The sequence below is a fragment of the Bos indicus x Bos taurus genome, chromosome 7 (genome assembly GCF_003369695.1).
Source record: "Bos indicus x Bos taurus breed Angus x Brahman F1 hybrid chromosome 7, Bos_hybrid_MaternalHap_v2.0, whole genome shotgun sequence".
Lineage (NCBI taxonomy): Eukaryota > Metazoa > Chordata > Mammalia > Artiodactyla > Bovidae > Bos > Bos indicus x Bos taurus.
Genome location: NC_040082.1, coordinates 59,075,351 through 59,089,402, shown reverse-complemented (window position 1 = coordinate 59,089,402; position 14,052 = coordinate 59,075,351). Strand labels below are relative to the sequence as shown.

Genomic DNA, 14,052 nt, shown 5'->3' with positions numbered 1-14,052 from the left:
AACCCCCTAGGAGAATTAGGAACAGATAGCAGCTGTGCAGTTTGTAGCAGCTATTTAGGATACCCTCCTTCCTGTCCTTTTATCTGTACTGCCTTCTTTTCTATTTGAATCCCAGTAACCTACTCCCCACTACATTTTGCCTGCTATAATCTCTTCTTCCTCTGTCTTGCCTCTTCCTGGCATTACTTTACTGCTATTTTACCAACCTGAACCTTGGATTAAACCTAGCTCAGGTAAGAACTTAATTATTTTCAAATATACAAGGGATTTGTGGGGAGGCAGAGTGGGTAGAGTGGAACAAGTTCAGAAAACTAAATCCTCTTTTCATTTCTGTTACTCAATACTGTGTGACCTTAGGCAAGTCATTTCTCATCTCTGGGCTTCACTTTCCTCATCTGAAAATGAAATTTAGTATAACTGAACTCAAAAGGGTCTCCTAGTTCTAACAGATTTACTTGTCTCATGAATGAGAATATGCGGTATAGGACTGCTAGAATCTGATGCATTGCTGAGGTTTGAGAGCCCCTACTATTTGTTCTTACATGGAATCAAAAGCCTGCTGTTGTGAGAGCCATTATTGATTTTGGGGATTTAGTGGAGGCAGAAGAAAACCTTACACACCCATAGTGAGCCCTCAAGTCATTAAGAAACATCCTGCTGAAAAAATAAAAGGAACATCCTGCCGAGGCATAGATCAAACCCTGTGAATAACAGCTCATTCAAGAAATAAAACTGTATCATCAAGGTTTCTGAACCTACTTATTTCAAGTAGTGTTCAATAAAATAAAATCCCACCACCAATAACAGTATTGATGTTTTTAAGACCCTTTAAACCTATTGTGGCTACAGTGTGCTGACTTGCCCTTTTATAGGCCAGTCTGCTTCCTTCAGTCCCTGCTCTCAAAGGGGAAATTTCATCACCTCAGCTAACCAGACCGAAGAAGAGAGTTGGACAGCCAATGGTGGCCTCTCCCAACCAGAGGTAAGAGATCTCAGGACCTGGAACTATAGTTTCCATCTTGTAAATTCTCACCAAGTCTTCCCAACCTCAAAATTAGTATAGGAGGTACCATCCTTAGTTTGAGGTGACTTTTAGAAGGGGAAAGGCTGATCATATTAGAGTTTCAAGCCAGACAGGGAGGACTACTTAGTATACACAGTTCTGTCCCACTGTTTTAAGACCTTTGTACCACATTGTAAACCTAGGAAGAGACAAACTGTATGAAAACAGCCTCTGAACATCTTGTTCTCTAGCCCTGGAGTTCTTCTACCAAGAAATGTGGCTGGTTGTGACATCTTCCCCGTGGACCCTGTCCTGGGGTGAGAGACTGTAATAATGCTGCATTTTCTATTCATGCTCAAAGATTTGTCACCATGTGTCAATGTTATTGACAGGTTACTTTGCCTTCACTCTCTCTGATAGGAAATGGTTGAGTATCCAAAACTTAAGTATGTTAAGACCACATCCAATAAAGGCAGGAGCCTAAGCTTAAAGACCTAATTTGGAAAACAAGATTGTAAATCTAATGATGAGATTGCAAACCTATTTTGTGATTGCTTTTCATCTCTTCCTGTTTTATTTTAATGATTCTGATGTTAGTTCACAGTAATTTGCCTGGTGGCAGAGACCTGGTATTTCCCTACAGGTTTAATCAGATCTCTGAGTTTAAGTTGTTTTTCTTTTTAAAGCTCCTGTACTCTGATGGTCAGTAAGTGTTGACAAAATCCTCTGATTTCTTGGTCCTTCATGCAGGTTGAATGGATAATGGATCTGGCTTTCTCTCTAAAATCCAACTACCTATTCTCTAGTTCCCCAACCCTTGTAGCACACAGTGTCTCAAGAAAAGTAAGCTTCTGGTGGTAGTCTTATAGTAGTAGTAGTAACTGCTGCTGTTGTTTTATAGAAGAGATTAATAGATGGGAGACCTCACTTCCATACTGATCCTTCTTGACAGCCTTTGACACTCGTCTTGTAGTTCTTCTGCTCTCACTGGTCTTCCCCAGTCTCCTTTGGTGAAATCCTCTTCCTCCACTACCCCTTAAAGAAATGTTGATGTGCCCAGGTCTCTTCTTTTGGTGTATCTTCTCCCCAAGGAATCTTATCCCACAGCCTTAGATTTTACTCCACCCAAATCTGAATCACTAGCCCAGAGTTCTCCCTCTGTAGCTTCAGACCTGTACATCTGGCTCCTTACTTAACATTCTCCAGTGTTTTCCATCTGAACATTCCACACACATTTTATACTCCCCAATATAGTATATGCCCCTCCCCTTGTTTTCCTTATTATATTGCTGCTGCTAAGTCACTTCAGTCGTGTCCGACTCTGTGTGACCCCATAGACGTCAGCCCACCAGGCTCTCCTGCCCCTGGGATTCTCCAGGCAAGAACACTGGAGTGGGTTGCCATTTCCTTCTCCAATGCAGGAAAGTGAAAAGTGAAAGTGAAGTCGCTCAGTCGTGTCCAACTCTTAGCGACCCCATGGACTGCAGCCCACCAGGCTCCTCCATCCATGGGATTTTCCAGGCAAGAGTGCTGGAGTGGGGTGCCATTGCCTTCTCCATCTTATTATATTAGTTGGTACTATAAACTACCAAGACACTCAAGTCAGAAGACTGGGACTTATCCTAGCTTATCTCCTTCCCACCCTACCCTTAAATCAGTCACCTTATCCTTACTCCTCTGTGTATCTGGATCCCCTTCACTTCTCTCCGTCCTTGCAGCCACTGTCTTCTTGCCCACCCCATTTCACTAGGCTGGAGTCTTCACCTTCAGTCTTAGTATTCTCCATCCCATCTCCCACTCTCCTCATTAGACTACTTACCTTGCTTAAAAGTTGAGTTATCATAGACAGTTCCTCGCAATCTGATCCCAAGCCTTATGCTCCAGCACTTATTATTAAAACACTTCTTTCAGGTATATACCACTTTATAAGAGGCTCAAAAGCCTTTTTGGAACAATACAACATTCATATCCTTGCTACCTGAAGTGTGATTCTAAGGACATGCAAACCTAAGGGTCGGCATCACCTGGGATTTTATTAAAAGCCTAGAATTTCAAGTTCTAATTACTGTATCAGAATCTTCATTTTAGTAAGATCTCCAGGTGATTTATGTGTACAGTAAAATTTGAGAAGCAGTGACTTGTAAAATAGTCTTTTTTTTTTTTTAATAAATAAAGAAATCAGAGCTGAAGGAAAATTTGGTGACGCCAAAGCTGAAGTAATACTGATAAATGCATGAAATCAGGTGGCCTGTAATTAATTGGCTGGAGGAGAAGGGGGACACTGGTGAAGGATATACTGATTTTGAGGAAGCCAAACAGCAAACTAGATCAAGTTGAGATTTTTAGTATACTCAATTTAGTACTTACTCTCTTACCATCTCTTTCATGCCTTCTTTCACATCACCATGCCTACATCAAAAAATCCTTTAAGAGGCCACTCTTGGGCCAGTGGTTAAGACTCCACACTTCAGTGCTTCCACTGCAGGGAGCTTGAATACCATCCCTGATTGAGGAACTAAGATCCTACATGCTTGGAGACTTGGCCAAAAAAAAAGCCAGACTCTGTCTTGCCAGAGGGCTAAAAAACCAAGCCCTCCTCTCCAGCCCCCAGCCCTTCTTTAGTTTTCTGAGGTTGTGAGGTTAGCTAGGAAAGATTAAAGGCAGGAGGAGAAGGGGATGACAGAGGATGAGATGGTTGGATGGCATCACTCACTCAGTGGACATAAGTTTGAGTAGACTCCAGGAATTGGTGATGGACAGGGAGGCCTGGCGTGCAGTCCATGGGATCGCAGAATCAGATACGACTGAGAGATTGAACTGAACTGAGGTTAGCTGTGGCAGAGATCAAAGAACAGGCCTATTGTATCTTCCAACCTTTATTCATCCTTTAATCAGTCCACTTACTCCACAACAAATGTCTGTGCACCAGGCCATCAAGGCACTTTAACCCTGTACTGAAACTGATTAATGGGGGGCATAATAGCTGTGCTTAGGGGCACACACTTAAATCAGACACACTCAAGTATGAATACTTGTTCCTAATACAAGATCCATGACTTCCAACCATGACGTAACCTCTCTGGGCTTTGGTGTCCTCACTTGTAACTTAACTAATAATAGTGTCTTACTATCCAACTGTTGAGAGGAATGGATGAATACAAGCAAAAAACGTGTGCCATACCTCACGCGTTCCCAGCACCCGCTGGAAATAGTAAATAGTAAATGACTGAGTGACTGCAGCGCTCATAGGCAAAAGCAGGCTGGCCTGTTTGGGGCCAGGAGGAACTGGAGGCCAGGGCAGGTCCGGGGACACTCTCAAACTTTCGCTGAGTTTGGGGCTTGCTTCCACGAGGGTAGGGCGGGATCTTCGGGTTGAGTGACGGCCGGCCCGCCCCCGCCGTGACGTCGTCCCGGTGTTGTGGCTGCGACCGCACATGGTAGGCAGAGTCCGCGACAGGCTGCGCTCAGCGTCCTCAGCACCAGCCACTGCCTTCCTGCTCTTTCCGTTCGCTATGCCCCATCCACCAGCTGCCCGATTCATGGGGGCAGGGAAGGGCTGCCCGACTGCTACGGCAGCACGCCGGGGGCGGGCCGGGGGCACGCTATACGCCGCAACCCCCGGAGGTCAGAGGGCCGGGCCAGGGTCGACAGGCAGCAGGCAGGCCTGCGTGTGCTTGTCGCGGAACGTGGGCGGGGAGGTGCGGGACTGGAGTTGTGTGCAGGCCCCCTTGCATATTTTAGCTTTTAGCGGGGTGCGTTCTTGGAACCTATGTTCGGTTCCCTAAAACCTGGAAGTGATGCAACATGGCCTTCTGCCTATTTTCCGGGTGACTCTGGGCGGAAATCATCACTGTGGCCTGGGTTCTGGGCTCCTTGTTCACCCACCCCTGCCAGTATTGCTGCCTGGGAGTTATAGCAGGAGCTTTGGCCCCTTGGCTGTGTGGCCTCAGCAGGAAGCAACTGGGTTTTGCAAAGCTGCAAATGGTGGGGATCGGGGGCTGGAGGTGGGGGCAGTCGGGGGCAGGGGCTTTAGGCCGCTGTGCTGGCTGGGTTGCCTGGTGCATGATTAGTGGAGCAGCCTGGAATCACACCTACTTAGGGGTTCCTGCCACGCAGGCAAAGGGGAGGAGTGAGAAGAGGTAGGGCCTTGTGAGGACATGGCAGGGGCCAAGTCCTCTGGGCTGAGCTGAGCCTGACAGGACTTGGGAGGGGTCAGGATGAGAAGAGCCTGTCCCTGGGTTTCAGAGGAGGAGCACTGCCCCTCCCTGTCCAAGCCCAGGTGGCAGCACTAGCCTTCACATCTGTTCTTCGGCTTCCTCATCCACCTGGGGCTAAAGGGCTAGGCCCTACCTTTTGAACCAAATAGGTGAAGTTCAGAGCCAGCAGAGGACAGGAACCTCCAGAAGTTCTTGAGCTCCAAGTCTGGTGGTGCTCCTGGAGCTCCCCTAAACCAAAAGACCCTGCCTAGACCAGCTGGGATGCCCCACTTGCTCTATGGTGCTCAGACACATCTTGGTTAGGCCCAGAAGCCTTCCAAGTGCTATGAGAGCTAGTCAGCTGAGATCCTGACTGGGCTGCAGAGCAGTAGCCCTTAAGAAAAGGGGAGATGTAACCCCTTGGCACCTAAAAGACCTGTGTCTGGGGGTCCCAAACAGCTTTGTACCCAAGCTCCTGCCTCTTACCTAGCCCCTACCCCTTGACAGGCACCAGGATCATCTACGACCTAAAGTTCCTGCTGGAGTGCAAGAACTCGCCCACTGCCCGGAGGCCTCCCTGCTGCCTCCCCCAGATTCCCGGGGTCACAGCGCCTCCAACAGCCCCACCCCCCAAGCTAGAGGAGCTGACGGAGCAGAAGGAGACAGAGGAAGAGATACCCGGTAAGGAAAGCAGGCCCTAAAATTTTAATATGGCTTTGAACCCAAAAGCCCCAATTACGTAGATTGGGGGTGGGGGTCAGTTCTGAGGGGGCTGTCTGAACTAACACCGAAGCCACAGACTGCCAGCCCAGCAACCAGTCCTGCCCTTTCTCTCCCCAGATGATGAACAGTTTGGAATGGACATCTGATCCAGTGCAGATGACCACATGTGGAATGAGAGGATTCCGTCACGCTGCTGCCGCTACCTCCTTTCTCTGGGGTATCCAAAGGCCTACTGGCCTCATCTAATCTGGAAGGGGGTGATATGTTGGTTCTGGGCCTCCATGTTGGGTCTGAGGCAGCTAGACCAGGGATAGGAGTAGGCAACTTGCCAAGCCCTTAGCTCTACTTTCTTTGGTCTGTAGCCACTCCTCCCAACCCCTGGCACTTGGTTACAGCTGAGGCTGGGCCAGGGGAATGGAGAATGTCACTTTCTGACTGCTTAGTAAACATTCAAAGAAATGTCTTGGCTCCAGTGTTCTCCTCAATGTTGATCTTCCCAGCTCAGCCATAATGTAAGGGCCCCAGCAAACCTGGTTAGGATTAGAGGTCCCAGGTCCCTTCCTAGCTCCCTCTGGGCCCACTTGGAACAGCAATTAGACCCTGAGGCAGACTTTGGGGACAGGTCATAGGAGCTGCCAAACCATAAACAGCAATAGCCTGACCCCTGCCGAGGGCAGTTCAAGCCTTTCCAGGAAGCACCCTTCCCGGAATCAGCCTCTCTAGCAGTCCCTCCCTAGTTGTTTCAAAGCAGGAAACAAGAGGCACTGCCCCAGCCTACAGCCTTCTTTGGTCTCTCCCCATGCCTTTTCTGCCTCCTACTTGTAAGTACCAACCTTATTCCAACACTGAAAACCTGTACTCTCCCTTCTCACAGCATGATGTGAACCTCCTGGCCCCTTCCACCTGGTTCTGTTGTCCTCAAAGTGTTAGAAGACCTTAGGGCCCAAACCGAGGCAGCAGCTTATTTGGTGAGTCAGATAAAGAGTCATAATCCTGCTCCCCCTCCCCTGCCCCCATGGGGAAAAATCATGTTCCCATATTGCAACAATCTGGTCCTTTTCACCTTCAGTTTATATAGCTATGTTATAATCTCTGTAGCACTTGCATACATCAAGGGTGATGCAATGCAAATAAGCAGTCTCCTCCTTTTAAGAGAAAAAAATCTCCCCATGCTATTTGAGCCTTTGTTTCCATGTTGAAACAAAGTCATCCAAACATAGATGACTCAGCCCAGAAAGGGATGTATGTTTCCATGTAATTTGGGGGAAAGTGCCAGGTGATAATCTACTCATGCTTAGCAAGGCCATTCATGATGAATAGAGGAAAACAAGAAGCAGAGCAGTCAAGGACACCAGAGGGAACATATGAAGGGCTCGCTCATCTCTCCTACCCAGGGCCCACTATATTGAGATGTTTTTATTGAAATGCATATGGTATGATAAAGCAACCTCGTTGCGGTCCAGGTGAGACCTCTTCCCCCAGAAATGGGTCAGGCCAGAGTTTCCCATGGGCAGACCGTCTTCCCAGTGGTAAAAAGGAGTCAAGTTAGAGAAGCCTCCCATGCCAAGGCACAGGAGATGGTGTGAGATGAGTCTGGGGAACCCACAGGATCACAGGTCATGCTGGATGCCTGGTACAGTTTGGTTCTGCTCAGCTGTGGCTATGGATTTCTCTTCATTGGCCTCCTCCTCTGAAAACAGACTCCTCTTTACCGCAATTAATCTTTTAACTCCCACCATCCACTGACTGACCTCAGTCACATGGTCAACCATGAGTGAGCGGTGGATGTCATCTGCTGCATCCCACTGGTGGCTTGAAAGCTCTGAGGAGAGAGAGGGGCTGAGCAAGCAACCTGGAGCCAAAGATATAGCTGCCACTCCTCCCCCCTCCCCCAGTCAAAATCTCAGCACCTAGTCCAACTCGGACAACCATGGCAGGATGAGGGGTTAGGCTATACCAAGGGACCCCACCACACCTTGCACCAGCAGAGCCATCCTCTTCTTTACAGGCATTGACAGCTTCCCTCCAGCCCATTGTTCCTGCAGCAGAGCCAGGCGTCGGCTGATGTCATCACATACCTGCTTCTGCGAGACAGAAGCACCCTCCAAGTCAGTGCTGCCAGCCCTGCAGGGGCAGGGTAGGCAGCACATGCTCTGTCTGGCCCAGGAACTTTATACTCAATCTGAGTTATGGTTCTTTACGAAAAGATTAGAGGCCCCACTAAGAATCTGATGAAATCTATGGATCTCTTTTCAAGGAAAATGTGTGTATGGCTAGAATTTTTAAATTTCTGGAGTTTTTCAGATGGTTAAAAATTAATTCTATAGTGTTGCTTTACAATAAGGAAAGTGAAAGTGTCAGCCGCTCAGTTGTGTCCAACTCTTTGCAACCCCATGGACTGTAGCCCACCAGGCTCCTCTCTCCATGGGATTCTAAGGGCCTAAGACCACTCTACTTTGCTTTAAGACTGCTCATCAGGTCAGAGGGTCTACCTTTGGGAGCCACACCTGCATCTGGCTGTTGATGGGAGCTTTCCCACTTACCTTTATGTGGCCACGGCAGTCCTCCAATGCCCGTTCCAAAGGTCTCAGTACATCTTCCAGCAGAGTCTCAGACTCAACGACTGGGGAATCCATGGGCTCCGTTCTGGAGGGAGGACAGCTCCCCACAAATTGGGGGGGTCTGGAAGCCTTACTTGAAGGAGGTGGAGGCCCCATTGGGGGGAGCCCAGGAGATGTCTCTGAGGTAGGGACTGAAAAGATAAAGCAGGATCAAGCAAATATGGCTTATATACAAAGAAATAAAAATGGATGCTGTGGTAAAGCAGAATAGTAGTAGAGGACCCTACCTAGACTGTTCAAGGAAGGCCTTCTAAGGTGATGTCAAAGTTTGCCCTAATTCAACACAATGTGACATCTGGCAAGTTACTTTTAACCTCTGAGCTTGGGTTCCTCTTCTATAAAATGGGGATATTACAGTAGCAGCACTTATTTCACAAGGTTACGATGATTAAGTGTAAGAATATAGGTACAGCTGCTAAAGTGAGTAGCAAAAAGTGCTCACAAAGTTAAGAACTTGGATGAGATAGATGCAGTCATTAAGAGTTGAAGGAACCAAGTACGAGGGTATAGGTAACGGCAGTGCCCAAGAGAAGGGAAAAGTCCTGATGTTCAAGGAACAGAAACAAGGCCTGTGTGGCTAGAAATGCTTAACACAGAAATTATGAGCTTTCACTGGAGAGGTAAGTAGGGGTCCAGACCCTGCAGGACTTTGGAGGAGTTTGGTCTTGAGCTGTCTGCGCTTAGTCGCTCAGTCATGTCCGACTCTTTGCGAGCCCATGGGCTGTAGCCCACCAGGCTCCTTTGTCCATGGGTATTCTCCAGGCAAGAATATTGGAATGGGTTGTCATGCCCTTCTCCAGGAGATCTTCCCAACCTAGGGATCAAACCAAGGTCTCCCGCACTGCAGGTGGATTCTTTACCGACTAAGCCACAGGGAGGCCCAGGAATACTGGAGTGGGTAGCCTATCCCTTCTCCAGGGGATCTTCCTGACCCAGGAATCGAACTGGAGTCTCCTGCATTTCAGGCGGATTCTTTACCAGCTGAGCTACCAGGGAAGCCCAGTTTTGAGCTATTACTCCATTAATGGTAACAGGAAACCATTGCCAGGTTTATAAAAGCAGGGGGTAATGTCACTAAACTTGTGTTTTATGGCGTTCACTCTTTATGGTCTGTGAAAAGTCGATGAGAATAGGTAAAGAAGGGCAGGGATACCAGTTGGGAGGTTAACAACAGTCCAGGAAAGAGAAGGCTGGCAGGGACTAGAGTGAGAGTAGACAAGGGGAAATGGGGTGGTCTGATTTATTTAGGAGGAGACAGAACAAATCTTGATGGAATGGGGGTGAAAGACAGGAGCCAAGAGTGACTCTTGGTATCTGACTTTGATGACACGATGGCAGAATCACTATGAAAAATGAGAATACTGGAGAAGAAAAGTCAAAAATTACTTTCATGTATTAATATGCACATGGATGATAATTCATCTAATTGGTCTGTCAATTTGACCTCACCTCCAGTGACCACTCTCCTTCAGCATCTCATCATCTGCCTTGTTCTCAACAACAGTGTCCACCCCTCCTACTCTCTAGCGCAGTTACTCAGATTTTCAAGGTGCATTAAAATCACTCCCTTTAAATTGATATAGCTACAGGGACTTGCCTAGAGAAGGCAATGGCACCCCACTCCAGTACTCTTGCCTGGAAAATCCCATGGACGGAGAAGCCTGGTGGGCTGCAGTCCATAGGGTTTCTAAGAGTTGGACACAACTGAGCGACTTCACTTTCACTTTTCACTTTCATGCATTGGAGAAGGAAATGGCAACCCACTCCAGTGTTCTTGCCTGGAGAATCCCAGGGACAGGGGAGCCTGGTGGGCTGCCGTCTATGGGGTCGCAGAGTCGGACACGACTGAAGCGACTTAGCAGCAGCAGCAGCAACACAGGGACTTCCCTGGTGGTCTCCCTGGTTGAGAATCCACCTTCAATTGCAGGGAGCATGGGTTTAAATTCATAGCTACAGATTTTAAAAAACATCTAACACTGCCTGAAAATCCTATACTTTGCCTCTTTTTTCTCCTCTTCAGAACAATTATTTCCACATCTTATCGCCTATAAACTTTTCTACCTTCTCCCTTTATTTTCCTTTCCTTGATGTCTACTTCTGACCCTGCCTCACATTTCACCGAGAAAATAAAGGTCATTAAACAGGAACACTCATCTTCTCACCACCAGTTCTGCCTACCCACCTGCACCTGGAGCTACTTTCCTTTCTCTTCTAGTAGATGAAAGGCTCCCGCTTCTCCCAGAGGCTCTCTCTCCAGCTGGGCTCTACCCACCTCTCTTGCCTTCTCTGGGCTTTGCTCCTGCAGTCATCCCTTTCCCCTGAGCAATCAGTTCTCCCTCTACTGAGCCATCCCATCAGCACGCAGAACTCTCCCTTACCTCACATTCCATCCTCAGGTACTGCCCTACTTCTCATCACTCCTGAATGCTTCTGTTAGGATCACTGGTGATTGCTACGTCTGTCAAATCAAGTGGTCCCTTTTCTCCATCTTACTTACTTCTCAGCAGCATTCATCAGGGTTGAATCAAGATACTACTCTCTCCCAGAGAGTAATTCTACTTTTCTTACTTCACTGGTCATTTCTCAGCCTCCTTTGCTAATTCTCTCTTCAACCTTGAAATGCTAGAGAACCCTAGGGTTCTGTCTTGAGTCCTGTCTTTACTTTTTGCACTCAAGTTCATGACATTAAATACTATTCATATGATAGTGACACATTTCTATAATTCAGGCCCAGAGCTCTCCCCAAAGTAGCAGCCCAAAGTCAACATGGCCAAGACAGAAATCTTGCTTTTCTCCTACCCTGCCAAAACCCAGTTATCCCATATCAATGAACACCATCCAGTTCCTCAAGTGAAAAAATGTAAGTTACATAGCCTCTTCTTTCACCTCACCTATTGTATCTACTCATTCCTACTGACTTTGTCCATATCCATCCAATTACTACTACCTCTAGTACTCCTACCCCTGGCCAAATTATCATATTTTACCTGTGTTATAGTTTTTTTCACTTCTTCCCTAAAATCTGTTTTCCACAGAGCAAACACAGTGATCTTTTTAAACATGTAAGTCAGTCAGTGTTTCTCAATCTGGGGAGATTTTGCCTCCAAACCTCTGGAGACACTTTTGACTGTCACAACTTTGGGTGGGTGCTACTGGCATCCAGTGAGTAGAAGCCAGGGATGCTGCAGACATCTTACAATGTACCTACATGTACAAGACAATCCCTCACAAAAAAGAATGATCTGGCCCAAAAGGCCAGTAGTGATAAGGTTAAGAAACTGATTTATATCGTAACTCTGCAATGTTATAGGTGTGGATAATAGAGGGATGAAAAGAGCTGAATCTGAGCCCCCTATTCAGGGTCACATCAGTCATCACTCAATCATGTCCCACTCTTTGCAACCCCATGGACTGTAGCCCACCAGGATCCTCTGTCCATGGAATTTTCCAGGCAAGAATACTGGCGTGGGTTGCTATTTCCTATTCCAGGGGCTCTTCCTGACCCAAAAATCGAACTTGTGTTTCCTCAATTTCCTGCACTGGCAGGCAGACTCTTTACCATGGTGCCACCTGGGAAGCCCTTAAAGTGCCACAGATCATCTTCAACTCTATCCCTAGCCCACTATGCTCTAGCCATCAGATATTCCTTTAGTCTAAATTTGCCAAACTTACCTCTGGGCTTCTGCACTAGCTGTTTCTAATGCCTGGAATACTCTTGCACCTGATCTTTGCATGACTGCCTTTTTAATCCTTCAGGTTTCAGCTTAAATGTCAGCCCTTCGGATACCTTAGTTACCCAATGACTCTCACATCACCCTGTTTTATTTCTCTGCAGAGTCCTTACCACCATTTCATCTTTCTCCAAAGTTTCATCTTTCGCCAAGAAAACAAAACTTTTTGTCTTGTTCACTGCTGTCTAGTTTGCCTTCAAACACAGCAGGTGCTCAGTAGATGATACTGATTACATGAATGACACGTTAAGTCTGAGATGCTTATCATACAGTCCAGTGATGAGGTAGAACATACAAATGGATGTACCACCATGGGGTTCCGAGAAAAGATCCAAGTTTGGAACAGAATTTGAAAATAATTTGGTAACAAAAACTACATTAAAAACCGTAAGTCTGGATGAGGTCACCTAGAACGAAAGCAGATTCTTTGGAGACAAACCTGGGCAACAGATAGTTCAGTTCAGTCGCTCTGTCGTGTCCGACTCTTTGCGGCCCCATGAACCGCAGCACAGCAGACCTCCCTGTCCATCACCAAGTCCCGGAGTCCACCCAAATCCACGTCCATCGATTCAGAGGAGCTCAGAAAAAGGCCTGAACCGAGCCCCTTTCTGGGACTCCAACCTCTCCCTCAGTAAGTCCTCAGAAGAGAAAAATAGGCTAGCGGGGCAAGCTTATCCCGGCACAGCCCATTCTCGGGGGGTCTCGGCACACAGGGCTCTCACGCACCTCTGGGGGATCCATCCTGGGGAGCGGCGACCCTCTTGGTGAGAGGCGAGCGCTTGGGTCCGCCAGCCTGGGTCTGCAGCCCATAGGAGAACTGCGGCGGATCGTTCCAGCCGCGCTCCGTGTTGCCTGCAAAAGTGAGAAGACGTGAAGCGAGCCCGAGGGGGCGACAGAGGGTCCGCACCCCACACGGTAACCGCCCCCAGCCTGGGCCAGGGGAGGACCCAGCTCCCTAGCCCACCCGCCTCGCTCACCCGGCTTCACATACAGCTCCGCCATCTCCACTTCCGCACGGCCAGCGGGGCATCACGTCATTTCCGGGGCGGCCGCACCCAGCCGGCTAGGACACGCCCCCGACAGGGCAGAGTTCCTGGACCCTCCAGGATGGACAATTCAGGAACGCTGAAAATCGCCGTCGAGACCCTGCTCCAACTCCGTCTATTTCAGCTACTTAACAGTCGGGAGTGCTGACTATATGGTACGAAATGGGGCTATTTTCCAGGAGGTGCTGCTCTAGGAGCTTAAGTCCCCTGTGGGTTCCCTCTCCAAATCACAGTTGCTCTCAGAAGCAAGTTTACACCACCAGAAGCTCCTGCCCCACATATGCCCCACTGTGATCTAGCCAAGTGGACTTCCAGAACTTCTGTCCACTTCCCTGAACGTTTACACTCTCTTGGTTGGAATATATTTATCTGGAAGCCTAGTACACTTTAAAGTGTCTCAGACCAGGTACTTCTGAGGTGTCTCACCTGAGCTCCCACAACCCTCTGAGACTTCCCAGTTGTACTGCATGTTATCTTCAGTCCTTGACTTTCGTTTATTTGACAGTCTCAGAAGGTGGAGCCCCTATTTGATTATACCTCCAATGCCGACTTAATGCCTAGCACAGAGAAGTCCTTCAGAAATATACTTGTTAAATGAAGTCAGATTTCCAACTCTCCCATCCCCTTATGTGACTACCAGCTGCCACCAACACCAAGGACAGATACAGACCCTCATCTCATACAGGCTGTTAACTCCCAACCCTGTCCCAGGCCCAATATACTTACATCCAG

At 47.9% G+C, this 14,052-nt stretch overlaps 2 protein-coding genes across 7 annotated transcripts in view; one reads left to right on the top strand and one right to left on the bottom strand.

The window, feature by feature from the left end:
- Positions 1–6,381, top strand: part of LOC113895271 (ankyrin repeat and KH domain-containing protein 1) — a 112,597-nt gene extending 106,216 nt beyond the window's left edge. For all 6 annotated transcript variants that reach the window (XM_027546262.1, XM_027546260.1, XM_027546267.1 and 3 more), the window contains 3 exons: positions 873–982; positions 5,707–5,880; positions 6,040–6,381. In XM_027546262.1, coding sequence (XP_027402063.1) covers positions 873–982; positions 5,707–5,880; positions 6,040–6,043 — 288 coding nt within the window. In that variant the 3' untranslated portion in view covers positions 6,044–6,381. The remainder of the gene's footprint in view (positions 1–872; positions 983–5,706; positions 5,881–6,039) is intronic.
- A 762-nt stretch (positions 6,382–7,143) lies between these two features.
- On the bottom strand, positions 7,144–14,051 carry SRA1 (steroid receptor RNA activator 1). The gene is made up of 6 exons (XM_027546277.1): positions 13,747–14,051; positions 13,252–13,374; positions 13,001–13,126; positions 8,466–8,674; positions 7,898–8,006; positions 7,144–7,744 (listed from the first exon to the last, which is right to left on the bottom strand). The coding sequence occupies exons 2-6, from the start codon at positions 13,274–13,276 to the stop codon at positions 7,533–7,535; spliced, it is 681 nt and encodes a 226-aa protein (XP_027402078.1). The 5' UTR covers positions 13,277–13,374; positions 13,747–14,051; the 3' UTR covers positions 7,144–7,532.
- Between the last annotated feature and the right edge of the window lies 1 nt (position 14,052).

Bases quoted from the DNA above. Each gene is read 5' to 3' on its own strand.
- SRA1 (XM_027546277.1), bottom strand. From the start codon at position 13,276: ATGGCGGAGCTGTATGTGAAGCCGG. The intron at 13,127-13,251 runs GTGAGCGAGGCG...TCACTTTTGCAG, and splicing joins GGAGCTGTATGTGAAGCCGG to GCAACACGGAGCGCGGCTGG. The intron at 8,675-13,000 runs GTGCGTGAGAGC...TTATCTTTTCAG, and splicing joins CCAGGATGGATCCCCCAGAG to TCCCTACCTCAGAGACATCT.